The sequence below is a fragment of the Rhincodon typus genome, chromosome 8 (genome assembly GCF_021869965.1).
Source record: "Rhincodon typus isolate 14 chromosome 8, sRhiTyp1.1, whole genome shotgun sequence".
NCBI lineage: Eukaryota > Metazoa > Chordata > Chondrichthyes > Orectolobiformes > Rhincodontidae > Rhincodon > Rhincodon typus.
In genome coordinates, this window is record NC_063339.1 from 78,835,954 (window position 1) to 78,860,116 (window position 24,163).

The 24,163-nt window shown below is 42.4% G+C and overlaps 2 protein-coding genes across 2 annotated transcripts in view; one reads left to right on the forward strand and one right to left on the reverse strand.

Moving 5' to 3' along the window:
- Positions 1-2,451, forward strand: part of heatr4 (HEAT repeat containing 4) — a 57,645-nt gene extending 55,194 nt beyond the window's left edge. Inside the window, exon 17 of the mRNA XM_048599763.1 lies at positions 150-2,451. Coding sequence (XP_048455720.1) covers positions 150-293 — 144 coding nt within the window. The 3' untranslated portion in view covers positions 294-2,451. The remainder of the gene's footprint in view (positions 1-149) is intronic.
- Positions 2,452-2,572: 121 nt separating this feature from the next.
- The window catches only part of znf106a (zinc finger protein 106a), a 75,355-nt gene continuing 53,764 nt past the window's right edge, over positions 2,573-24,163 (reverse strand). The window contains exons 14-22 of the mRNA XM_048599762.1: positions 21,580-21,714; positions 20,156-20,272; positions 17,040-17,231; positions 16,745-16,807; positions 11,589-11,708; positions 7,595-7,666; positions 7,031-7,102; positions 4,739-4,885; positions 2,573-4,140 (exon numbers count right to left, since the gene is read on the reverse strand). Of these exons, the coding sequence (XP_048455719.1) occupies positions 4,084-4,140; positions 4,739-4,885; positions 7,031-7,102; positions 7,595-7,666; positions 11,589-11,708; positions 16,745-16,807; positions 17,040-17,231; positions 20,156-20,272; positions 21,580-21,714 (975 nt within the window). The 3' untranslated portion in view covers positions 2,573-4,083. The remainder of the gene's footprint in view (positions 4,141-4,738; positions 4,886-7,030; positions 7,103-7,594; positions 7,667-11,588; positions 11,709-16,744; positions 16,808-17,039; positions 17,232-20,155; positions 20,273-21,579; positions 21,715-24,163) is intronic.

Here is a 24,163-nt window from a genome sequence, read left to right on the forward strand (position 1 = left end):
CCCGAAACGTCAGCCTTCCTGCTCCACTGATGCTGCTTGGCCTGCTGTGTTCATCCAGCTCTACACCTTATGTCAGCTCTCTGTGGGATGTTGTTTTCTTTACTCCCCAGTCCCTGTTGATGTGAACTTTGCTTGTCTTTTTGTTGCAGTCAATTCTGGACAGCTCTACTCCAGCAGCCTTACAGCCAATAAAGGAAAATCAGTTGGTCAAGTGCCAGCTGAATGGGGAGTGGCAAACGCTCAGCGAGGATGAACTGCATTATTCCAGAGCACTGAGGGAGGGCAAGTTATAGCAGCCTGTCAGCCATATAATGGACAACAGCCAATTAGAAAAGGAAATAAAGCACAGAAGAGACATTTGCACTTGGAGACGGGAAGTTAAGTTTAATAAATAAGCCAGAAGTAACAGATGGAAATAATCAGAATGCAGAGTGAGTGTGTTTCTGAACACAGCACTGAGTTCTTCCTATAGTGTATGGGAATACTTTATTTTTATACACAGAGCCATCAAATCTTTGCAAAGTTTAATTGAGCATGCTCTCTGTCAAGTGGATCAATAACCAGGATTAATTACGTAAAATAATTAGCAAGCCCGTTAGGACATTCTACATGGTGTTGTGAAGGCTGATGGAATCAGATTGCAGAGGCAAAAGTTGGTGAGTGGTACTAAAATGGACAGCTCCATGAACTAGCACTTGCTTGTTGGATTGAATAGTCTTTTACATTTTAACACTGGATATTTCTTCTATCAACCAATAGATGTCTTCTGTTCAGTGGAACTCTCTCTATAAACAATCTCCTCTTCATCACTGTTCTAATGGAACAATTTCCATCTGTTGTACGTGGGAGGAATTACTCCCTGTTGTTTTTAATTAGTCATTCAGTGATACAGAACTTGAGTATTATTTAAAAAAAAACATTCGTCCAAGCTTTGCTTTTTACACTCTTCAGGACAATTTACAAGAATACTAATTTGAGGGAAAAAACCCCCACATTTATATTGTACGAGAGGACAGTGATTTGTTGGTAGGCATAGTGGTGTTGCCATGGAGAATACACCCATTAATGCTGATTGACAGCAGCTTGGCTTTGTCACTCTGACAAGTCCATTTTGTTGAATTCAAACAGGTGCAGTACATATACACATTCTTTCTGTTTGTAAAGCACAGTGCCCAGTGTATTAATATAGCTTCCAGTACAAATCTAACTATGCTAAAATCGGCTGTCAGCATAATTCCTTGCATAAAGATTAGATAATCCTGAATCTGCAAAGTGTCTCATACTGTTAATTACTTGGTGCAGAAACAACAGTTTAGCTGTGACGACAGGTTTCGGGTAATGGTTTTTCTGTATAAAATGTGTCAAGTTACTTAAAACATGTCTTATTCCAACTTAAAAACTGTAATGTCAAGAAATTATCATATTCTGGCTTTCAGTTTAATGGCTGATAATTATTTGGCATAGTGATGAAATTAATTTTAACATTGCAATGGGCAAGTCTGAGTGGATCACCTAATAAAGGAATTGGCAAGATTGAAAGCAAGTCCTTAAATCCAATCTCAAGGAGCTTTTGATAAAATAAAATAACCCCATTGCCTCAGTTTTGACTTTTGCACTACTGTGCCATGCTTCTTTTGAGGAAGGGGGAAATCTTAATAGCCCTACTTCATCCAGAAAAGTTCAGAGAAGAGCAAACTCCTAGGTTCAAAACCCTTCAACTAGCAAAAGGTTTGGAGTTCAGTCTGTTTCATTGAGACACAGACATAATTTATGTGGGGGCAATGTGTGCCTAAGATATATGGGCAAAAATTATTTTAGGTTTCAGGATTTGTGTTTTTTCCTTTTATTGGAATGTTGGGCCTGGTATCCTAGCAAAAATTGGTCAGTAAATCAGAAGCCCTCCCTCCAGCCTTGGTCACAAATGCATGGGGGAGATGGTAGAAGACTTTGTGCTACTTGGTTGTCATACATTAATCTCGATGTGACTTTACAAGGGGGTGGTCAGTGTTTCTAACCTGAGAGTAAATCGCCAAACTAGATAACTTAAACCAGATTTTTTAAAAAACTGCTAATAAAGTAGCAGGGAAAGGCAAAATATAATTAATGGAATTTAGAAGTGAGGTAGGGGTCTAGATCAATTTTAATCATAGAAGATAGGCTGAGTAGAGCAATGTTCTTCACTGTAGCAAATGGAATGCACTGCCTGAGAGGATGGAGCAGGCACGTTCAATTGCAACATTCGAAAGGAAATTAGACTATTATCTGAAAATGAAGAATGTGCAAGGTTCCAACAGTATGACAAAATAAATTGCTCATTTGAGAGCCAGTGTAGGTAACAGTTCTGTGATCTGCGTAGTGTTTGTGAATAACGTGTACCGTACAGGAGTATCTGCAGTAGCTCATGTATCAATGCAGAATAACCCCACATACCTGTTTTCCTATGAAATACAGTCTGGGGCAGTAGAATGGGCCAGGTTAAGTGCATCTGATAAGCTAGTTTAGTCCATTTTGTACAAGGGATAAGTCAGAAATAGAATTTAGATGAACATAATTCATTACACAACACATCAGGTTCAGAAATACATCCTGAGTCACATTTATTCAGATTCTTGAAATAGTTTCCAATCAGTGTAAAATCATTTATTGTAAACATTCATTCCGATCACACTCTTGACAGTTCACAGCTTCATCCATGACGCAGTCTCACAATCATATACAATATGCAGCTGCACAATACATGGTGTACATAATATGTAGCCTCATGGCCACTTGTGATACAGCCTCAAGGGGCCGTATACAATACACACTAAAAGTCATGGCCACATTACGCGTAGCCGCAGAAAGCAGGTACAAAACGCAGCCTCTCTGCTCTCACAACACACGGGACAAAGTACTCAGCATTGGTGCCATATGTTACCAACAGAGTGTGAAAAGGATGCACAATTCACAGCCTCATAGTACACAGTTTCATTGAGCTAACCTATCCTTCAAAGAATCTTTTCTTGATACCTCATCCAATTATTGAGCTTGGTACATTTTAAGCTTAAAATCTTGAAGAAAATAAAGCCTTACTTAAAAAAAAAAATCCAATGAAACGGTCATGGTCAGGCTGCAATGTTGCTCAAGGCCTGACTGTGACCCCACACTCAGTCAAACTATAATCTCATCGAACCAAAGAATAAATAAAACCGCAGTGATATGTAGCAGGCATCACACAGTATTAACCAAAAAACCCACCAGAACGTGTCTCTACTCCAGCCATGGTTTTCACCATCAGGACTGGACTTGAATCGAGACTTTCCTCAGAATATGGTCTGAGCATCAACATCTACATCCATTCACAATCCCTAACACGTACAAAACACACTCACAAATTCCACTCCAGATATTTTCTTAAAAAAAACTTAGTCCTGACTCAGAAACCACATTTTCATCTGAATGTAATTCTCTATCAAGGTAATAGGCATAAAATTAATAAACAATAAGAAATAAATGGTATTCAAAATGACAGACTAGTTACTGGCTGTAGGAATCAGCAAGGATTCCACACAGCAGCTCTTGAACTGTGGGAAACTGCCACACAAATGTATACTTGAGTTACAAAATCCACTGTATTACACTCTTGACACATGCACTCTCACAGACCCAGACTCTCAAATACACACACAAACCAAATCATACACACAAACCAAATCATGCACACAGACTGAGACGCACCTGCATGCAGTCCAAGACATATGCGCGCGCGCGCACACACACACACACACACACAGTGTGCACAAGCTTGCGCAGCAGTCACTGTTGATCGGTACTCCCACTACTTTGCTCGTTTCATGCCTTTAAAGTCCCATTCTGTCAACTTTCGCCCTTCAGGCAACACAGCTTGTGTTGCAGGGCATACAGATCTGTGACACCTGCAGCTGGTCGGTTTAGTCCAGATGTGAAGCCATCGAGACTCCTCCAAGATCTGCAGCAAGTTTTAGAGACTATCACTTCGGAATGATGGAAATGTACTGTGTAAAGACGATTCTTTTTCACAAAGATTTCTAAACTGCTTCCCAATTTGGGAGGTCAAATATCTTCTCATGGGTCCAACTGGCTGTTCTCCTCAGCATGCTCACAAAGGTGCTTGGGAACATCCTGCAAAAATCAATTAACAAGGTTTCAGAATACCATAGGCAGAGAGACAGACAAGGAGTGAAGGCCTTGTTCCACACCCACACTGTCCTGACAGGTGAGACTGCAAACTCCAGCTAGGACAGGTGACCCATACATTTGAACCTCACAAACCCCTCAGTTAGATTCCAGTCTGTAACTCACTCACAAGAATCTTATTTATTTATCTATCCAAGACACTCTCTTCAAAACCCTTGATTAGATTCAAGCCTGATCAGAGTATCTGATATCGTACACACAGTATATTGCAGACTGTAACTCACCCAACCACACAAACCTGCAATTAGATTCCTGCCTTTAGTTCACTCCCATTATTATATATATTATTTCGATTCTATTATCTATAGAACATCCACACTACAGTACATAAAAACTCATTATAAACCCCTGATTAGATGACAGCCTGTAACTCACTCCTAAGTGACTGTCAAATAAACTGGGCTGGCGTTGATTAGATTCCCACCTATAACTTTGCCTCAGGTACAGAGTGCTGACTTGATTGGCCCTGACTAGTAATTTTTAATGTGACCTTGTTCTTTCCTAGTCCCTGGTCTTTCCTCACCTGTTTGGACCCATTTTTCACGGAGAAGAAAGCGTCACAGTTGCGCCAGCGACACTTCAGGGTCTGGAAGGAGGGATTGTGGTGATCAGACAACAGGTGATGCTTCAGGTGACTGAGAACACCAAAAATCAAAGTACAGCCAGACCACTGCAAGGGAACAGGCAAACAATTAAACAGGTGGAGGGGCAATGAGTGAAAGGGAGGGGTAAGACGGGAGGGAAGGAGGAGGGGCAATGGGGAGGGCAGAGGGAAGGGGTGGGGATGGGGATGGTGATGGTATATTTGAATACGTCAGGTAGATTTGTAGAATGGTTACACAGCACAGGAGGGTCTTCAGTCCAGCCTGTATTGGCACTCTGTGTAACAAATCACCCAGCATCAGTCTCTGATTACTCCCTGTAACTCTTCCCTTTCAGATAAAGTGCTACTTCTGTTTTGAACCCTTCAATTAACCCTTCATCTCCCTAACTCCCCAGTAGTGTGTCCCAGAGCCGAACCACTCACTGTGAGAGAAAATGCTTATGTTGCCACTGCTTCTTTTGCCAATTACCTTAAATCTGAGTCCTCTAGTTCATGATTCCTTTAATGGGGAATGTATTATTCTATGTACTCCAGACCCCTCATGATTTTGAATATCTCTATCAAATCTCCTGACCCTTCTCCAAAATGAATAGCCCCAATTTCTTCAATCTATCCAAGTAACTGAAGCGTTTCACCCCGGAACCATTCTCGTAAATCCTTCCTGCACACACACACTCAGTGGCTGAAGTGTACAGCCTAGAACTGGATGCAAAACTTCATTCTCCGGACCAAACCAGCATTGTATACAAGTTTAAAATTACCTTCTTGCTCTTGTTCTCTATGCTCTATTAATAACATTCAGCATACTGTACGTTCTGGTAACCACACTCTCAAACTGTCCAACCACCTTCAATGATTAATGCACATATACACCCAGGTCCCTCTGCTCCACCTTTCAAAATAAAAATGCTCTATACATTCTTGCTACCAAAATAAATCACTTCAGCTCCTTTACAATTAACTTCATTTGCCACTTGTCTGCTCACTCCACCAAGTTGTCTGTCCTATAGATGTTCAACATCATCCTCCCCTCAACTCACAATACTTCCAGGTTTTGTATCATCTACAAATTTTGAAATCAGCAACAGTAGAGGTCCTAACATAGAGCCCCTGGGGAACGCTATTATGAATCTTCCTTCAATCTGAAAAGCACCCATTAATCAATATTCTTGTCTCCTGTCAATGAGACAATTTCCGGATCCAAAATAAAAACAGAATGCTGGCGAAACTTAAGTCTGGTAGTATCAGTAGAGACAGAAACAAAGTTAAAGTTTCGTGTGCCGTATGACTCCTCTTTGGAACTGAAAGGAGCTGGAAAATGCTGCTTTACGTTGTTGACAGAGGAGCAAGAGGAATAAATTATGAGGGTGCCCAGAGCAAAAGACAAAGGCGGTGATAAAGGTAGTAAAGGAGTGACAGAGATGAAAAATAGGTGTAAATGTTAGCCGCAAAAAGGAGAAAAAGCCAACAAGACACAAACAAGACAGGGCCAGCAGAGAGTGAGGGGTGTAAGAGAAACAGAGGACAGTAATCATACCCTGACTGTGGGCTCAATATTGAATCCTAGAGGCTGTAAAGTGCCTAAGTGGAAAATGAGGCATTGTTGCTCCAGCTTGCATCGAGCTTCATTGGAACACTGCTGCAGGCCAAGGACAAAATGTTATCACAGGAACAAGGTGGTTTATTGAAACTGGAAAGTCGGGGCCATTCTGACAGAGTGGAGGTATTCAGTAAAACGGTCACCCAGTCTGCATTTAGTGTTGCCAATGTAAAGGAGACCACATTGTGAGCAGTGAATGTAAAAGAGGGAGTTACGCAGATAATGGATGCATTGGGTGTAATTTTTCAAAATTCCTTGGATTTTGGAGAAGTACTGGAGGGATGGAGGCAAAAAGCAGGTAACTATGGGCGGAATAGCCTAACATTGATTCCAATGCTTCTCCAATAATAAATCATTAAGGAAATAATAGCAGCTCATTTGGGAAATCATAATCTAATCAAGCAGAGTCAGCATGGCTTCACGAAAGGGAAATACAGTGAAGTTGGCACAGAAGGGTCAGGGAAAGAGCAGATACAGTGAGAGGGGCAGACAGGCTGAGATACAGTATGAGCTGAGTACAACAGTCAGGGAAACAGGCAGATTCAGCAAGAGCTGGGTACAGCAACAACCAACTGCTGTATAAAAATATACAAAGTTCTTTTCATACTTACCCAACAGCGATAGTTTTGCATCAAGTTCAATCGCACAGCCTGTATGCTACCATCGTAACAACCTGTATAGATCTATGAGCAAAAAAAAACCAAATTGCTGATCGAACCAACACCATGAGTTTCATAACTGATCTTGAACCAAGCAGCTTGCTAGGCCATGTTGGAGGGCAGTTGTGAATCAACCACATTGCTCTACATTTGGGATTACATAAAGATCAGACTGGCTAAGGAGGGCAGATTTACTTCAAGGACAGGAAGGAACCAGATTGGTTTTATGACAATTTGGGAGTTTAATTGTCATCACTGAGCTTTCCATTCATTGTATTTAACCTCCCACCTAGCTGTCCTGGTGGGATCTGAACACTTGTTTCTCTCTAGATCATTAGTCCAGTCCTCTGCTTCACTGGATTTACAATTTGGATTTGTCAAACAGATACTACAGCAGTGACCTTGCCATTCATTGCTGTATCACAGAGCCAGGTGGGGACAGGGACATCTCCTTGATTCCAGTGGATCATTGCAAGTTGAGCATTCATATTTAATCAGATTGCTGCTGACACTCACCATGCTCTTGTGTATGACCATACACATCAACATGTCCTTGTGGCCACCGTATACCTGCAAACGATCATGTGACTAGACACCAAAAGAGAAAAAAAATGACACTCTGTTAGACAATTCTTTCACATGCTCTCGTGCTTAACTTTAAATTGGGTAAACATAGCCCTGTTAACACAGGTAAACAATCTCAAAGCTCTTCACAGGAACACAATCAAACAGAATGAGACACAGAGCTACATGAGGATCCAAGAGGAGAGTGGTGGTGGTGGGTGGGGGGTGGAGGAGGAGTGAATGGATTTGGTTAGAAAGCTTGGACTCTTGACAGTTCAAATAATGATGGGATGATTAAAATCTGACTGAGGGGGATAGAAGTAGAGGTATTTAGGTGTCTCAAAGTTTTGCAGGGCTGGAAGAAATTAAAGACATAGGAATGGAAACAAAGACATGAATTTTAATGTCCTCAGAAGTATTTTAGAAATAAATACAATATGACAGATACATTTCACCAGATGGTCTCTTTCCCGTCACACTTGTTTGTGTGAGATTGTGCAGCAGATAACATTCAAATGTAAGACCATGTCACCAGCATTAAAATACAAGGTAATTGTGGGCAGAACCTAAACAGTGTGTGGTTGGTACAGGTGACTGGCCTGAAACCATCAGTATTGTACTGTAATTTTACACAGCAACAAACCTGTAGCCAGCTTCACAGGTACATTACCACCAGCAAGTCAGAGTGCTATGAACCCTCTCTTCGGGTCACAGCAGTCCTGACGGTGTACCATTCCCCAGTTCCTCTTGAACTAAGCAGGCAACAGTTTCTAATCTCACAAGCTGATATCTGATACAAACCCTTGGCTCTTTTGTATGCCTGAGCTGTTCACACCAATTTCAGGATTCAGAACCTTTTAGCTGGGTCACACATCACTTCTCTGAGACCTTCTGAAATTCTGGTTTTCTTATTATTTCCAAACAGTAAACAGACTTCTCTGTACGGAGCTTGAGAAACACTAGGAGTGTGAGAACACTGTCCTGCTGCAGCATGGCTGGTGCTATGTGAAAGGGTAACAGTTCATGTCATTGATGGTGATAAAACAGCTAACCAACAGAAAACAAAATCCGGATAAATGGGTCAGATTGGAGAAATAACTGGTGGAGTGCTGCCGTGATCAGTGTTGAGGGCTCAACTACTTGCATCTACAGAAATAACTTGGACTGAATGTATTGCAGCCAAATTTGCTTATGATAGAAAGTCAGGTTAGAAAGCAAGTTGTGAGGAGGATACATAAGGTTAAGTGAATGGGAAAATATATGATAGATGGTGTATAATGTCAACTTGCCTACTTTGGCAGGAAGAATTAGAAGCAGAATATTATTTTAATGAAGAGACACTACAGAATGATATGGTTCAGAGGGATCTGCGTATCTTTAGTGTGAATCACAAAGTCACGAAGCAATTTGGAAGGCAAATGGAATGCTGACCTTTATTGCAAGGCGATTGAAGTGCAGAACTAAAGAAGTCTCACTACAATTGTACATGATTTTGGCACCAGAAACATGTTGTGCAGTTTTGGTTTCAATGTGTAATATGTGCATTAGGGATGGTATGGCAAAGGTTTCTGGGCTGAGAGAGGTGTCTCTGAGATGATGGAAGAAGTAAAGGTCTATATCCTCTGGAGTTTAGAATGAGGGGAGAACTCATTAACAAACATGAAGTCTTGAAGTGGTGCACAGAGTTTGTTTTGGCTCACTGGGGAACCTATAACACAGGATAGGGTTTCAGGATAAGGGTCAGATTGTTTCAGACTGAGACAAGGAGAAATTATTTTCCCCAATTGGTTGACAGTCCTCAGAACTGTCTAGCTCAGAGGGCTTGGGGTGTTGAGTATATCCAAGGTAGACATAGACAGATTTTGGTGCTTCAGTTGAATGAATGACCTGATGTAGGGAGCAGGCAGAAAAGAGGAGTTGAAATCCAAGAGCAGATATCATTTTACTCAATAGCAGAGTGGGCTTAGCAGGGCAAATAGTCTATTCCTGCTCCAAGTTATGGTGCCATTGTAAATTTTACTACAATTACTAAGGCCACAAGGATGTGTACAGTTTGGTGACCTGACTTAAGCAAGAACAGATTTGCACAGGAAACAGTTCAGAGAAGATTCATGAGGCTAATGTCTGGACTGAAGAGATTGCCTTGTAAGGAATGGTTGACCCTACACTTGTTAGAGTTTGGAAGAACGAGGGGTGATCTTACTGAGACCCGAGGTGGGACCTTTTCAAATGTTCTTAAACCCAAGTACAAATTCCACAGACATTTTAAAGACACGAGATTTTCTTATCATGCAGGTTCCAGATCAAAGGTGACAGACATTTGCACCCACCAGGACTGTACACTAGTGTCGTACAGTGGCAGACCTGTACCTAACAATACTCTCACCCAGTCTTACATAGTGACAGACCTGTACGTTAGTATTATACAATGTTAGCACCTGCATCCACTAGTACTGTAACTGTACAGTAGCAGACCTAAATTCAGATATCCCAACCCAGTTAAAAAATGACAGACTGAAACAACCAACATTGCACCTCTATTATATAGTGACAGACCCAAGTCCACTTATAATGTTCTCCAGTGTTAGACATTGGCAGGACGAGACTAAAGTGATAACCTGATGCTCAATTTGGACTTTTCCAGCAGCAGGTCCTGGCTTTAGTCTTGACCTAAACATGGACAAAACAGCTGAATTCCAGAGGTGAGGTGAGAGTGACTGCCTTGGCATCAAGGCGCATGAGCAAAACTGGAATTAATGGGAATCGGGGGGGGGCAAACTCTCCACTGGTTGGTGTCACAGCTGGCACATAGGAAGATAGTTGTGATTGTTGGAGCTCAGACATCTCAGCTGCAGGACATCACTGCAGGAGTTCCAGTTTCAGCTGCTTCATCGTGACCTCCACTCCATCATAAAGGTCAGAAGTGGGGATGTTTGCCGATGACTGCACAATATTAAGCACCATTCACAACTCCTCAGATACTGAAGCAGTTCATGTTCAAATGCAATAATACCTGAAACAATATCCTGGTTTAGGCTGACAAGTGGCAAGAAACATTCATGCCACACAAATACCATGCAATGACCATCTCCAACAAGGTATCATCTAACCATCACTCTTTGACATTCAATGGCATTGCCATCACTGAATCTCCCATTATCAAATTCCTGGGTTTACCATTGACCAGAACCTAAACTAGTCATACAAGTACAGTGGCCACTATAACAGGTCAGAGGTTAGGAATACTGCGGCAAGTAACTCACCTCCTGACTCCCTAAAACCCAAGTCAGACAAGTCAGGAGTGCGATGGAAAACTCTCCCCTTGCCTGGATGAGTGCAGTTAGGTATTGATGCCCTCCAACGCTGTTTCTACAAGATGCGTTGCAGCAGTTCAAAGGTCCTTAGACAGCACCTTCCAAAACCACAATCATTTCCACCTAGAAGGGCAGGGCAGCAGATACATGGGAACTTCACCACCTACAGGTTCCCGTCAAAACTACTCACCATCCTGACTTGGAAATATATCGTCACTGTCTCTGGGTCAAAATTCTCAAACACCCTAATAGTACTATGGGGGTGTCACTGCAGCAGGTTGACTGGAGTGATTTAATAAAGGTGACTTAGTGCCACCTTCTCAATGACAATTAGCAATGGCAATAAATGATGTCCAGCAATGATCCACACTTGTGAAAGAATAAAAACAGAACAGTACCCACCAACACTGCAACCTTGTGTTACAGTGACACCCCTGTATAAGCCAGTACTGTACTCCATTGATAAATAGTGACAGAGCTATATACACCAGTACTGTACTCCAGTGTTACACAGCGATAGACCTGTATATATACCAGTGCTGTACTCATGTTACACAGTGACAGAGTTATATACACTAGTACTACACTCCAGTGTTACACAGTGACAGAGCTGTATACACCAGCTAGCTTACCTGTAGTTCGTAAACTCGCACTAGTTTGTCTAAGCAGGCTGTCACCATCACCTTTCCCAGGATGTTTACAACTGTGACGGCGTGGTTATGGCCTTTGTAGATCCGCACTAATTCTCCCGTCTGAGAGTAAAGAAAAGGTACAAGATAGTCAGTTTGGTTCTGAATGTAAGCTAATCAAAATCATCTCCAGGAACTCTGGGACCCCTGAAACCTCTACTTCCCAAGTGCTACATTTGCATGGGACCTGCTGTCTCTCTCTTGACGAACTTCAACACTTTAGCCTAGTAGCAATTCTTTACAGACAGGTCAAAGCAATCTGGTGTTGACAGGATATTGGATTTAAGCAGAGATCAACCAATATACACACAGGTTATGACAGTAGATGTCAGCTGTCACTCTGAGGGCAACCTCTTGCTTCTGAGTGTCAGGGTTGTGGGTTCATGTCCCACTGCAGAGACTTGGTTTATACAGGAAGAGTATTTACCCTCAAACTAAGTAATGTAATCCCTCCTGTCTGTCAGTTGAAAGTAGGCCTTCCAGCCTCTTAAATCCGCTTTATTATTCAATAAGATCACGGACAATGCAACCCCATTTTCTGCCCACCCCCCATATCCCTTGTCACCATTTTCTATCAAAAATCTAACACAGACTTGAATACATTCAATCATTCAGTACCCACTACATTCTGAGGAAGAGATTCCACAGACCAACAATCTCAGTAAAAATTCTCATCTGCCTTATTATTAAACTGTGCCCACTAGTTTCAGTCTCTCTACAAGGGGAAACATTCTCTCAACATCCACCCTGTCAAGGCTCCGAAATGTGCAGAAAGGAGATTATGAAGCAATGAGGCAGAAGTAACTACGGTGGATTGGGATATTCTATTGAAAGGTTTATAGTGGACAAGCAGGGAAGCGAAGGCCTAGCAGTATTATTGCTGGACTGTCAATCCAGATAATGTTCTGGGGATCTGGGTCCCACGGCAGGAGGTGGTGGAATTTGAATTCAATAAAAAAAAATGTGGAATTAAGAGTCTAATGATGATAATAAACCCATTGTTGATTGTTGAAAAAACCCATCTGGTTCACTAATGTCCTTTAGGGAAGGAAACTGCCATCCTTACCTGGTCTGGCCTATATGTGACTCCAGACCCACAGCAATGTGGTTGGCTCTTAACTGCTCTCTGGGTAATTAGGGATGAGCCCTAGTCAGTGACACCCTCATCCCCTGAATGAATAAATAAAAAGCAATAGCTGGTATTGAAAGAAAAGACTACAGTGACTGCAGCAGACATACATTCCTCTGAGGCACAAAGATCCAAAGGGAAAGGTAAATTAACTGTGGTTAATGAAAGAAGTTAAAGATTGTATTAGACTGAAGCAAGTGGTTCATAATGATTCCAGGAAAAGTTGCAAGCCTGAGATTAAGGAGCAATTTAGAACCTAGCAAAGGAGGATCAAGAAACTGATTAAGAAAGAGAAGATAGAATATTTATGCAAACCAGTGAGAACATAAAGGTGGACTGTCAGCTTATGTAAAGAGAAAAGTTAGGACAAGTGTGGATCATTACAAGTGGGGTCAGAAAAGCTTATAATGTAAAGCCTTGGAAATGGCAGCGAAACTAAATGGTTGCTTTGCGTCTGTCTTCACAGAAGATGCAGAAATTTTCCCAAAAGTACTGGGCAGGCAAGCGATCTTGTGAAAATGAGGAACTGAAAGAAATTAGAATTAATAAAGAGGGTGCACTTGAGAAGTTAACTGGATTGAAGGTTGATTAATCTCTTGAACCAGATCAGACCATTCAAGGAGGTGGTTGGAGAGATAATGGATGCTTTGGTGGTAAACTTTCAAAATTCTATAGTTTCTGGGAAGGTACCTGCGACTGCAATGTGACAACTGTAGCCTCACTATTTAACAGGGAAAGTGGACACAGAATTACAGATTGTTATCTTGACAGTAGCAGGGAAAATGTGAGAATCCATTTTGAAGATTGTGATAATTGGACATTTAGAAAATACTAGTAAAATTTGGCAGAGTGGACACAGATTTAAGGGAAATCACGTCTCAAGCTTTTTGGAGTTGTGTGAGAAAATTAGCATAGATAAAGGAGAACCAGTATATGTGGTGTATTTGGATTTTTGGCTTTCGATAAGGCCCTACAGAGGAGGTTAGTAAATAAAATGACTGCAGATGGGATTGGGAGGAATTGTATGAGTATGGATTGTGAATTGGTTAATGAACACAAAACAGAGAATTGGAACAAACAGATCACTCTCAGGATGGTAATGTGTTGCTAGTGGGGTGTCTGTCACAAGGACCATTGCTTGGCTCATAGGTTATACAAATGTTTTGGAAGCGGTGAACAAGATGCAATATTTCCAAAATTTGCTGATGAAACCAAACTAAGGAGGATGCAAGGAAGCTGCAATGGGATTTCAACATGCTAAGTGAGCAGTTTAGAAAAAGTGCAAAGTTATTGACTTTGGTAGAAAACAAAAACAGAAAGGAAGAATATTTCTCAATTGATGAAGCACAAGTGTCCAAAGGGACCAGAGTGTTCTTGTTCATGAGTCCATGAGTCACTGAAAGTCAGCAGGTAGGTGCAGCAACCACGTAGGAAGATGAATTGTACACTGGTGTTCATCGCAAGTGGATTTGAGAACAGGAATAAAGATGGCCTGTAGTTGTACGTGCAAAGTTTTGGTGCTCTTATGTGAGGAAGAATACATGTCTCCCTTCGAGAAAGTGCAACGGAAGTTCACCAGATCGATCCCAGGGATGGTGAGATTGAGAACTCTAGATCTGTATTCACCAGAGTTTCGAAGGATGAGAGGTGACCCCATTGAAACTTACAAAATTCATGAAGGGTGAGTAAGATGTAGTCCCTGGCTATTGAGTCAAAAACCAGGGAACACTATCTCAGGACCAGGGACAGGCCATTTTGGATTGAAATGAGGAAAAATTTCTTCATTCAGAAGGTGGTGAATTGCAGAGATGTGGAACCTGAATCACCGAGTAGGTTCAAGACAGAAATCGACAGTGTTCTGGAGATTAATAACATCAAGGGTTAGAGAGAAATGCAGAAAACAGGCTTTGAAGTAGATGATCAGCCATGATGTAACTGAATGGGCAGAATGACCTACTCCTGTGTTCCCTCAGGATCGTGTTTTGATGAGATCATCTCGTTCTTCTGAGCTCCAGCCTTTGTAGGATAACCCATCATACCAGGAATCAGTCAAGTGAATCTTCCCTGAACTGCTTCTAACTCAATGATACTTGTTTGGTCTCCTTCCCTGCAGGTTACACCACTGCCAAGGTCATGTCCAAATATTTTTTTAAACACAGTGAGGGTTACTCCTTCTCCCACCCTATTAGGAATGAGTTCCACGTACCCATCAAACTCCTGGTGAAAAAAAAACATGCAACTCACCTCTAATCCTTCCATCAATGATTTTAAATCTATGACCTCTGGTTATTGTCGTCTTTACCAAAGGAAAATTCTTCCTACCTATCCCTCAATTTTAGACAATTCAGTTAAATCTTCTCTCAGTGCTGTGTTCCAAAGTAAACAACCCCTAGCTACCTGAACGACACTTCTCAGTATCCCACGAGTTATAATAATTGTTCATTACTTTGCCTGGTTTCTCCTGCCCGGGTGGATTACCCCTCATTTGTCTGGACAACCCTGCAATTGCTATTGTCCTGACACCTGACAAGCCACGATATCTTGCTGCAGTCTACACCTTCCCTTCTCACTATGAGCACACAGTCAGCTTTCTATCACGTGCATAGTCTGAGTCATGCCCCTTAACTTGACGTTTAAATTATTGATACATAAACAAGGTGATGCATAATTGAGAGCGACATTTCAGTGCAGGGTTGAGTGAGTGCAGCACCGCCTTTTGATTGAAACTTGAGGCCCCATTTGTGCTCTCAGGTGGATGAGGAAAAAAAAACACATTCATGTAACACCTTCCGTGAAAACGGGATGTCCCAAAGTCCTTTGCCATTGAAGTATTTGTAAGTTACTGATGATCGAAGGTGGGAAACACGGCAGCCAATGCAGAATTCCCACAAAAACAATGTGATAATGGCCAGACAATCTGCTCTGCTAAGGTAGACAGAGGGGGAAATACTGGCCAGCACATTGGGAGATAGTTGTCTGTATCTTGAAATCAGTGCCGCTGGATTTTTCACATCCACCTGAGGGTGGCCAAAGTTTAATGTCTCTCCTGAAACACAACAACTCTGAATGCTGACGTGCCCTCAGCGAAATGTCAGATTTGAGTTCTGTGCTTATATTCTGGAGTAAGACCTGAACTCACAGCTTCTGATTCAGAGGCAAGAACGCTACCAACGAAAGCACGGCCAACACCTTCACACATTCCAAGGGGGCTGTGTCTAAAAGGAGGACAGCTCTCCCTGGTGCACTGGGTCTATATTTAGCTCCTGATATAATAAAAACAAAATCTGGTCAATACCACAGTGTCAGTTGTGGGCACTACTGAAATACACACCTTTGCTCTCACAGTCAAGTGAGGAGTTGAAACCCAAGGGTGATTTTGTCCAGTCTGTTTTTGGGCTCCGTTACATGATTATCAGATATATTTTGGATCATATATGAAGGAAAAGAACCAAGAAGAATTTAAACAATTTGGTGATAATGTTTGTGTTCGCATTTTAACTGAATGCTTTGGCTCTCTCAATGACATATCCAAAATAAGCAGGACTAATCCGCGAGTGACACTGGACCTACAGGGGTTCAATTCTAATGTCAGAAATATAGGTTGTATAAGTACCATTTCTGAAACCTGTTCAAGTGCATTAGCCCTGGGCTGTTGTGTTCATTGATGTCAACATTGCCAGGTTCAAATTTGCTTGCTCAGCAGGCACTGGAAATCAACTTGAAGATTTCCTGTCCTGGAAAACTCAAGATTTTGCTGTGCATTAAACCACTGAAGGAGTAATGTTACCACAGAATGGGTTCTAAACCAGTAACTCCTAAACAAGGCTTCTTTACTCTTGCATTAGGATTTATTTCAAGCAGGATCTTGAGAAAACACGAAGTAACTGCTCGGTCATGTGTTTAAGGCCTGTTCGAAATACTAAACCATATTAAACAACGCGTTTTTGAATTCCAAATAGTGAAAACTTACATGGATGTTGTGAGCATGTACAGACTGATCGCTGGAACCACTGAAAACCAAATCATTCACCACCTGAAAACACAAAACATAAGTCACTGCTGTCTCCAGGCACAGATGCCACGCATCTCAGACAGCATCCCTCTGACCCCTGCAACCAGACACGGCACTCTCACCCTCGCGCACATACACAGGTCTCTCTCCTCTACAGTCACACACATCACACCCACTTCCTAACAGCAGACATTTCAAGTATTTTTTTTTGCCACAGACCCCACCCTGATGTGCAACACTTCACCAGCCATACCTTCATGCACAGGATAGTCTTAGTGTGACCGTCCAATGTCCTGAGCAATAACCCATTCCTGGCATCACGAACACTGATGGTACAATCGTACGATCCGACCAGTAGCAGTCTGCGGGCTCCCTCCTGTGCTGTTGCCAAGCAGCTGACTGCTCGGGGAGCGTGACAGTCAAACACATCGAGCTGTTTGTTGGTCTGAGGAAATAGGAGCAAGAAAAAAACAATTCAGGATGTCCTGGGCTCACCCCATTAGAAGAGAATGATCACTCTCTGTATTTACCAGACAACAGAAACAGACCACTCAGCCCATCAAAAGTGTCCCGGTGCTTCTCAGCAGGTATCAACTAACCCTGCCTGCTTTCCAAGTCCTTCCACACTGCCCTTGTCTTGAGAAAATGCCCACGCACTTGGAATTGTCAGAAAAGCAAGGCAAAGCATTGGTGGAAGAGATGGGAAGAGTAAAGATTTCAAATGATACAGTTTGTGAGGATTGGTTGGGAAGTGGGATGAAATTAGCTCAGTGCAGTTGGAAACATTAACAGATGTTAAACAAGATCAATAAAAGTTGTTTTGCAGAATATAAAGAGAACACAACAGCTTAAAATAAAAGATTTTATTAATAAAAGGCAGAGGATCAGGAAAAATCATTGAGAATGAAGAAATAGGAAAAGTATTGATTAAATACTGGACACTGTTCACGGTAGAAGAGACAACCAAGGGACAACCAATTTAAATAAGAATGAGAAACATAAGATAATTAGTATCAGAGAAAGGTACTGGAGAAAACTTGAGAATAAAACCCAACAAATTCCCAGGAACTCGGGTTCTGAAGAAGCAAGCTGCTGAGATAGTGGACATGCTGGTTATGGGTTTTAAAAATCCTCTAGGTTCTAGAATTGTACCTGAGGATCGGTTAGCAAATCTAACACTGATATTCAAGAAAGATGGGAATGACGAAACAAGGAAAATATACCTGTTAGCCTGGCATCTGTCAACAGCAAAGTGCTAGCATCTGTTAAGGAAGTCCTAACAATGCATTTTGCAAAGCATAGCCTGAACATAATCCATGGAAGGGAAATTGTGTTTAATAAAGTCATTAGACGTTTGAGGATACAACCAATAGGGTGGATAGAGGGGAACCATTTGATGTTGAATATTTGGATTTCCAAAGGCACTTGCTGATAAGGTGCCACATAAAAGGCTTGTAGCAGTTCAAAGTAATAAGAAAAAAATCAATCAATTTGAACACATCGCTGAACCTGGACAGTAATGTATTGGTGTGAGTGGAGGTTAGTTAATGGACAGGACAGCAAGGACAGAGCTTCCAAGTTGGCAGGCAATGTCTAATGGAGTGCTGTAAAGATCAGTAATTGAGCCTATTTATTTACACTCTACATTAGACGAAGAGAAGCTTTGCTGACAATAAAAAGCTTGTGGGGAATATAAACTATGAGGACACCGGGAGGCTACAAAGAGATACTGACTGGTTAGTGAATGGGCAGTAAGGTGGCAGAAAGGAAATAATGAGCTTCTCACTCTGGTTGTGAAAATAGAAATAGGAATATTTTCTAAAAATAAGTGAAACTTATAAATGTCCAGGGAAATTTGGGTGTACCAGTGTAAGAAACACAAAGGTAGCATGCTAATTCAGCAAGCAAACAGGAAGATAAATCAATTTTCCTTTATATCAAGGGTATAAGGGCAACTAATCTTGCTAAATATATACAGGGCTTTGGTGTGACCACATATGGAATACTGACAGCAGTGTTCTCTGGGTCCTCTCCGATCCTGGCCCGTGCCTTACAATAGAACGATGACATACCAGAACCAGGTCACTCAGTCCATTATATTGGTGCCATCTTTTTGTAAGACAACTGCAGCTCATCCACTGCCCTGCCACTTCCCTGTAGTCCTAAAAATTCTCTCAGGTGTTTAGCCAGTTCCCTCTTGAAAGCCACAATTGCACCTGCTTCCACTACACTCTTGGGCAATACATTTCCTAACCACGCGCTACATCAAAACATTTCTCCCTCAAGTTTGCCCATGGGAACAGTTTCTCCTCATCTACTCTGCTCAGACTGGTCCAGAAGGTGAATAATTCTACAAAATCTCCTCTGAATCTTCTCTAAGGAGAACAAGCCCAGTTTCTCTGATCAATGTGCAAACTGAAGCCCCTTATCCCAGAACCATGCTTATGAATCATTTCTACACTCTCGCTAATGCCTACATGCCTTTGGTATATCGAATCGGGCACAACACACGATACTCCAGTTAGGAATGAACCAGTGTTCCATAAAGATTCACCATGGTTTTGTGATATAGAGAAACGAGCCACACTTTAAGATTATACTGTTGTGCACACCTCTTTTCCATTTCCACAAAGCCCAACCCAGTTTTATTGATTCCCTCTGTTTCAATAATATCTCCTACTTTACTTAGCAATGTTTTACTGTGTGAAAGGCCCTATGTACTTCACCGTAAAATAGTATAATCAAGCAAATGTTAACACCAGCCAGAAAGAGAGAGATAACTGAAAGCCTGGTCAAGTAAGAGTTTTAAGAAGCAGTCTTAGGAGAGGAACGCAAGGTAGACTCAGAGGGAATTCCAGAGGATGGAGTCTAGATGGCAAAATTGCAGCAATTAGAATTGGGAATGTACGAGAGGCCAGAAATACAGGAACGTACAAATGAAGATTGCAGATTTGGAAATTAAGAGATATTGAGGGTCTTGAAAATAAGGATAAGAATTTAAAACTAACCACTGCCAGAATGGGAGTGGGTGCAGATCACTGAGCGATAGGGTGCTGGGTAAACTGGACGGTGTAAGTTATAATATCACATCTGGAGTTTTGTATCAGTTTGGTTTTACAGAAGATGTGAGCAAGCAAAAACCTGCTTGAAGAACATCAATAATAGTCTGTTTAAAAACCCAGGGCTTGTACCCCATTACAAGCCTTGTGGTCTGCAGGCCTGAGGGACAGGAAAAAGGAAAGGATGGAGTCCAAGGGAGGGGGTAGGTAGCCTGAGCGGTGAAGGTGAGAGCAGGCCCAAGGGGAGGGGATGTCCATGCACATGAATGGAGGGGGGAGGGGGGAGGAGGATATGCACCTATGTGCTTACCTTAACACTGAAGGAATATACAGAGCCATTGGCCAGCCCAATGTACAAGATACGCCATCGACTGTGCAAGCTCAGCACACGGTCTGGCAAAGTGAACTGGTCCAGGTGCATCTTGCTCTGTTGAAATCGAAAGCAAAGAGCTACAATGATGATACTACAGCAAGGTTCAGTAATTACAGTGATCCCAACCTCCACACGGGCTGTTCTTTGAAGACTGGGCAACAATATACAAGGGAGGGGCACCCCCAATTTTCCAGCAGACAAATATAACATAGCTGTGCCATCATTTTTCACAGAACAATTTGTTATCAGTGTGGAAGCAGGCCATTTGGCCCATTGAACCCATACCACCCCTCTGAAGAGCATCCCACCCAGACCCATACCCTATCTGTGTAACCCTGCATTTCCCATGGTTAACCCACCTAGCCTGGGCACTATGGGCAATTTAGCATGGCCAATCCACCTAACCTGCACATCTTTGGACAGTGGGAGGAAACCGGAGCACCCGGAGGAAACCCACACAGATACAGGGCGAATCTGCAAACTCCACACGGACAGTCGCCCAAGGGTGGAATCGAACCCAGGTCCCTGGCGCTGTGAGGCAGCAGTGCTGACCACTGAGCCATTGTGTCGCTCTTCTGCTGGAAAGACAGAAGGAGTATGTTCAAACAGCCCTGGGCTCATCAATTTCATCATTGCTCCCCACTCCCTTCACTCAGATTGGACAGCCAGTGGTCCCAAAATTCCCAGAAGCAGGGAGCTGCTGGGTCTCTCCTGTTCAGTGCCAGTTGGAATTGGAATGGCTCATCCTCCTAGTCACCCTCTTTCAGCGTCAGGCCATTCAGTTCACCAGCTCAACATTTCTCAGGCTTCGACCTTCAAAGCACACGAGGAGGCTTCCAATCTGTGCACTCAAAAGTTTCAATCAAACCGAACATCCAACTCTAACCCCCTGTTTGCTTGACATCTTAAAAGCTTAAGGGATGATTTAAGGCGCGTATTTAAGGAGCTTAAGATGGGGTGTTAGCAGAAGACTCCAGATCAGAGGGTCACAAGACTACATGGTGCCCTTAGGCCATTCAGGGACAATGTTAAGAAGTACAATTTCACTCAAAAGGCAACGGCAATCTGCAAATCCTTAATACAGCCAACCTCTCCCACACCCCCCCAAACATGCTGGGAGCCAACTGAAAATTTCAGAATGGAGTTTGTTAGATGTACTTTCAAGCTAAGGGATCTGATGCTATGGTGGATAAATGAGAATCGAGGTGTGGACCAACTGTACAGATAAACAAGCTCGAGGTGCTGGGAGGTCTCCCGCTCAACTGTAACAAGCTAAAGGAGTTGAACCAGTCTCTTTCTATTCCTTTGTTGTTAACAACACAGGTTGAAGGATGGACCCATCATGCGGTGTAATGACCCACCTTCACATCGTAGCAGCGTACAGTGTGGTCACTGGATCCCGTATACAGACACGCTGTCTTCCCTTGAATGTGTATGATTAGCAGGCAGTTCACCTTTGTGGTGTGACCCTCAAAGAGACCCACACATTTCCGACTCTGAAGCAGTGGAAACATAAAACATGTTCAACACGGATTTAACAACAAAGTTTGCAGGAGAAACAACTGACGATTCAGCAGAAAGACATGTAGTTCCCTTCGTGATATTCAGATATAAAAATGCTCAACCTGTAAAACACATGGTTGGCAGCTCCTGGACTAGCTGAAGCATCAGCTCCCACTGAAGTAAAACACTGGAGCATCAGCTCCCACGGCACCAAAGGCCACTTGGTCCATGGTGTCCGAGCCAGATCTCAGATTGAGCAACTTGATTTGCCCAAACTCTCTTCATTGTCTTCTATTAATCTGTGGCACAAATGTTGTCCAATTTTCCCTGAACAGATGCAGCAATCTCTGCAGCAACCATTGTGAGGCAAAAGCAGTTCAAGCTACATCTATCCTCTGTGTAGAGGGGCCTTCTCCTGCCCCATGTCTCTGATAACTTTCAAGGGATGACTGTTCGACTTCAGATAGTAGGCAGTGGAGCATTTAAGAGCAGCCTAATCTTTACGCCCCTCAAGCTTTTATTTATGGAGAGACATATTACACATAGCTCCAAATACAACAACCACAGTTGCTGAGTCCCCAGCTAATGTCCATAACCTGAACACAAGTAAATAATTAGGTTATAATTAACAACGACCCCTCATCACTCACTCCATAACCACAGAAAAAGTCCTTCCGTATTAATCGTATTAGAAACTTCAGTGTAATTTCCCCTTCAATTTTCTAAGTTTCAATGGTGCAGTTTGATAGTTCACATCTCGCTTCCTAACCTTAGATTCCCATCCCTGGCATCATCCTGATGAATGTACACAGTGATCCCCCTATAGTTTCTATGCTCTGTCTCTAACAGAGATGCTCAGAATTACACCCAACTACTTTGTGTGTTTTGTGCTAGGGATTAGCCAGGGCTGAGAAGGGTCAAAGACAAAATGGTCTGAAATGGTTTCATGACAAGCAATGTTGTATGACCGAGAGTGAAAATTCAAGTACCCTGAGGCTACTTCAAATAGATGTAACTATTAGACATTAAGTGAGTCAAAACATCAGGTTTCCCTTTGTTTACCTATTACCATTAAGACTATGGATCGATGCATTTGTATCAAAGTGATCTCAACATTTCAGTATTCAATGCTGTTACTGAATGTAAAACAGGGTGAAGATCATACTGATGATGGATGTCACATTGTTGGATTATATACATGAGAAGCAAAGCAAAGGACTAAGGTAGGGCTTTGCAAACCACTTCCCAATGTGTAACTCCATTTCACCACCACCCTCTTGAGGGGATTTAGATATGGGGCAACAAAGGTTGTCCATAGTGAGGACAATTATATAATTTCCAAGAGCTTATTTTTTAGCAATACAGAAGCTTGAAACAGTTGGCCTATTTTAATTAAAATTCACCTATTATGGATCAATATATATTGTATAAATGTAGAAAACACAGCAGGGAAACAGACCCCTTTAGCCCACCATTCCTATACTGACCTACAAACCACCAAACTAGTTCCAGAGCCAACTATAGTCACACTACTTTGTGAAACTGATCTTTTCAGATCTCAAAGCTTTTAGCCAAACTCCCACCCCAGCACTGCGCAATGGATTCAGACCCACTTTGTCCTCACCCATTTCTCAACAACTCCCTGCCTGGCTCTCAGTATTGGCCTCACTGCTCCCACCAGCCCTCCCCTCCATCACCATCACCCTTCGACTATACTCCCAGGCACCCCCCCCGACACCACTCTCGGTCTCACATCCCCTCACTCCTGCTCCCACACCACACTCCGGTATCATCAGTTCCAGTAATTGCTGGAATACATGGAAGAAGGAAGCTGCAGGGCATGTAGGAGCAGCAAATGCCGGGTGCTGCAATCTCTGCTGCTCCCACTTACTGACACAATCTTGTCAGATGGGCAGGAGATTCAATGCTGACATCTCTCCCTCAGCCAGGCAGTGGGTGGAACCAAAACGTATAAGGGCTAAGATCTGTTTTCCACAAACTGCAATTCTTTCCACCAGCAGAAATTTCACATCTGTAATTATTGGAACTAAACTGGAGCTAGGAATGGCTTCAATAATCCTGAATGTTTAAGGCGCACACAGGGCCTATTTAATCCATCCAATTTGCACTGGGTCCTGGACAGACAGTCTCCACTCCAATCATGCACCTATTCATGTTTATTGCCCTCCAGCACCTACCCAACTTCCTCTTTAAATCCTTGATGATCTACAATTCTATCTTTCTCCTAGGCAGTGAATTTTAGGTCATTAGCACTTGTTGGCCAGAAATGCTCTTCTTCACACCACTGCATCTCTTACCCAAAAGCCTTATATTGTGTCCCACAGCCCTTTAATGATCAGCTATAGAAATAGCTTTTCCTTTCCCACCTTATTTAAACTTGTCATCACCCTGTACTACTCCACCAGTTCTCTCCAATCTATT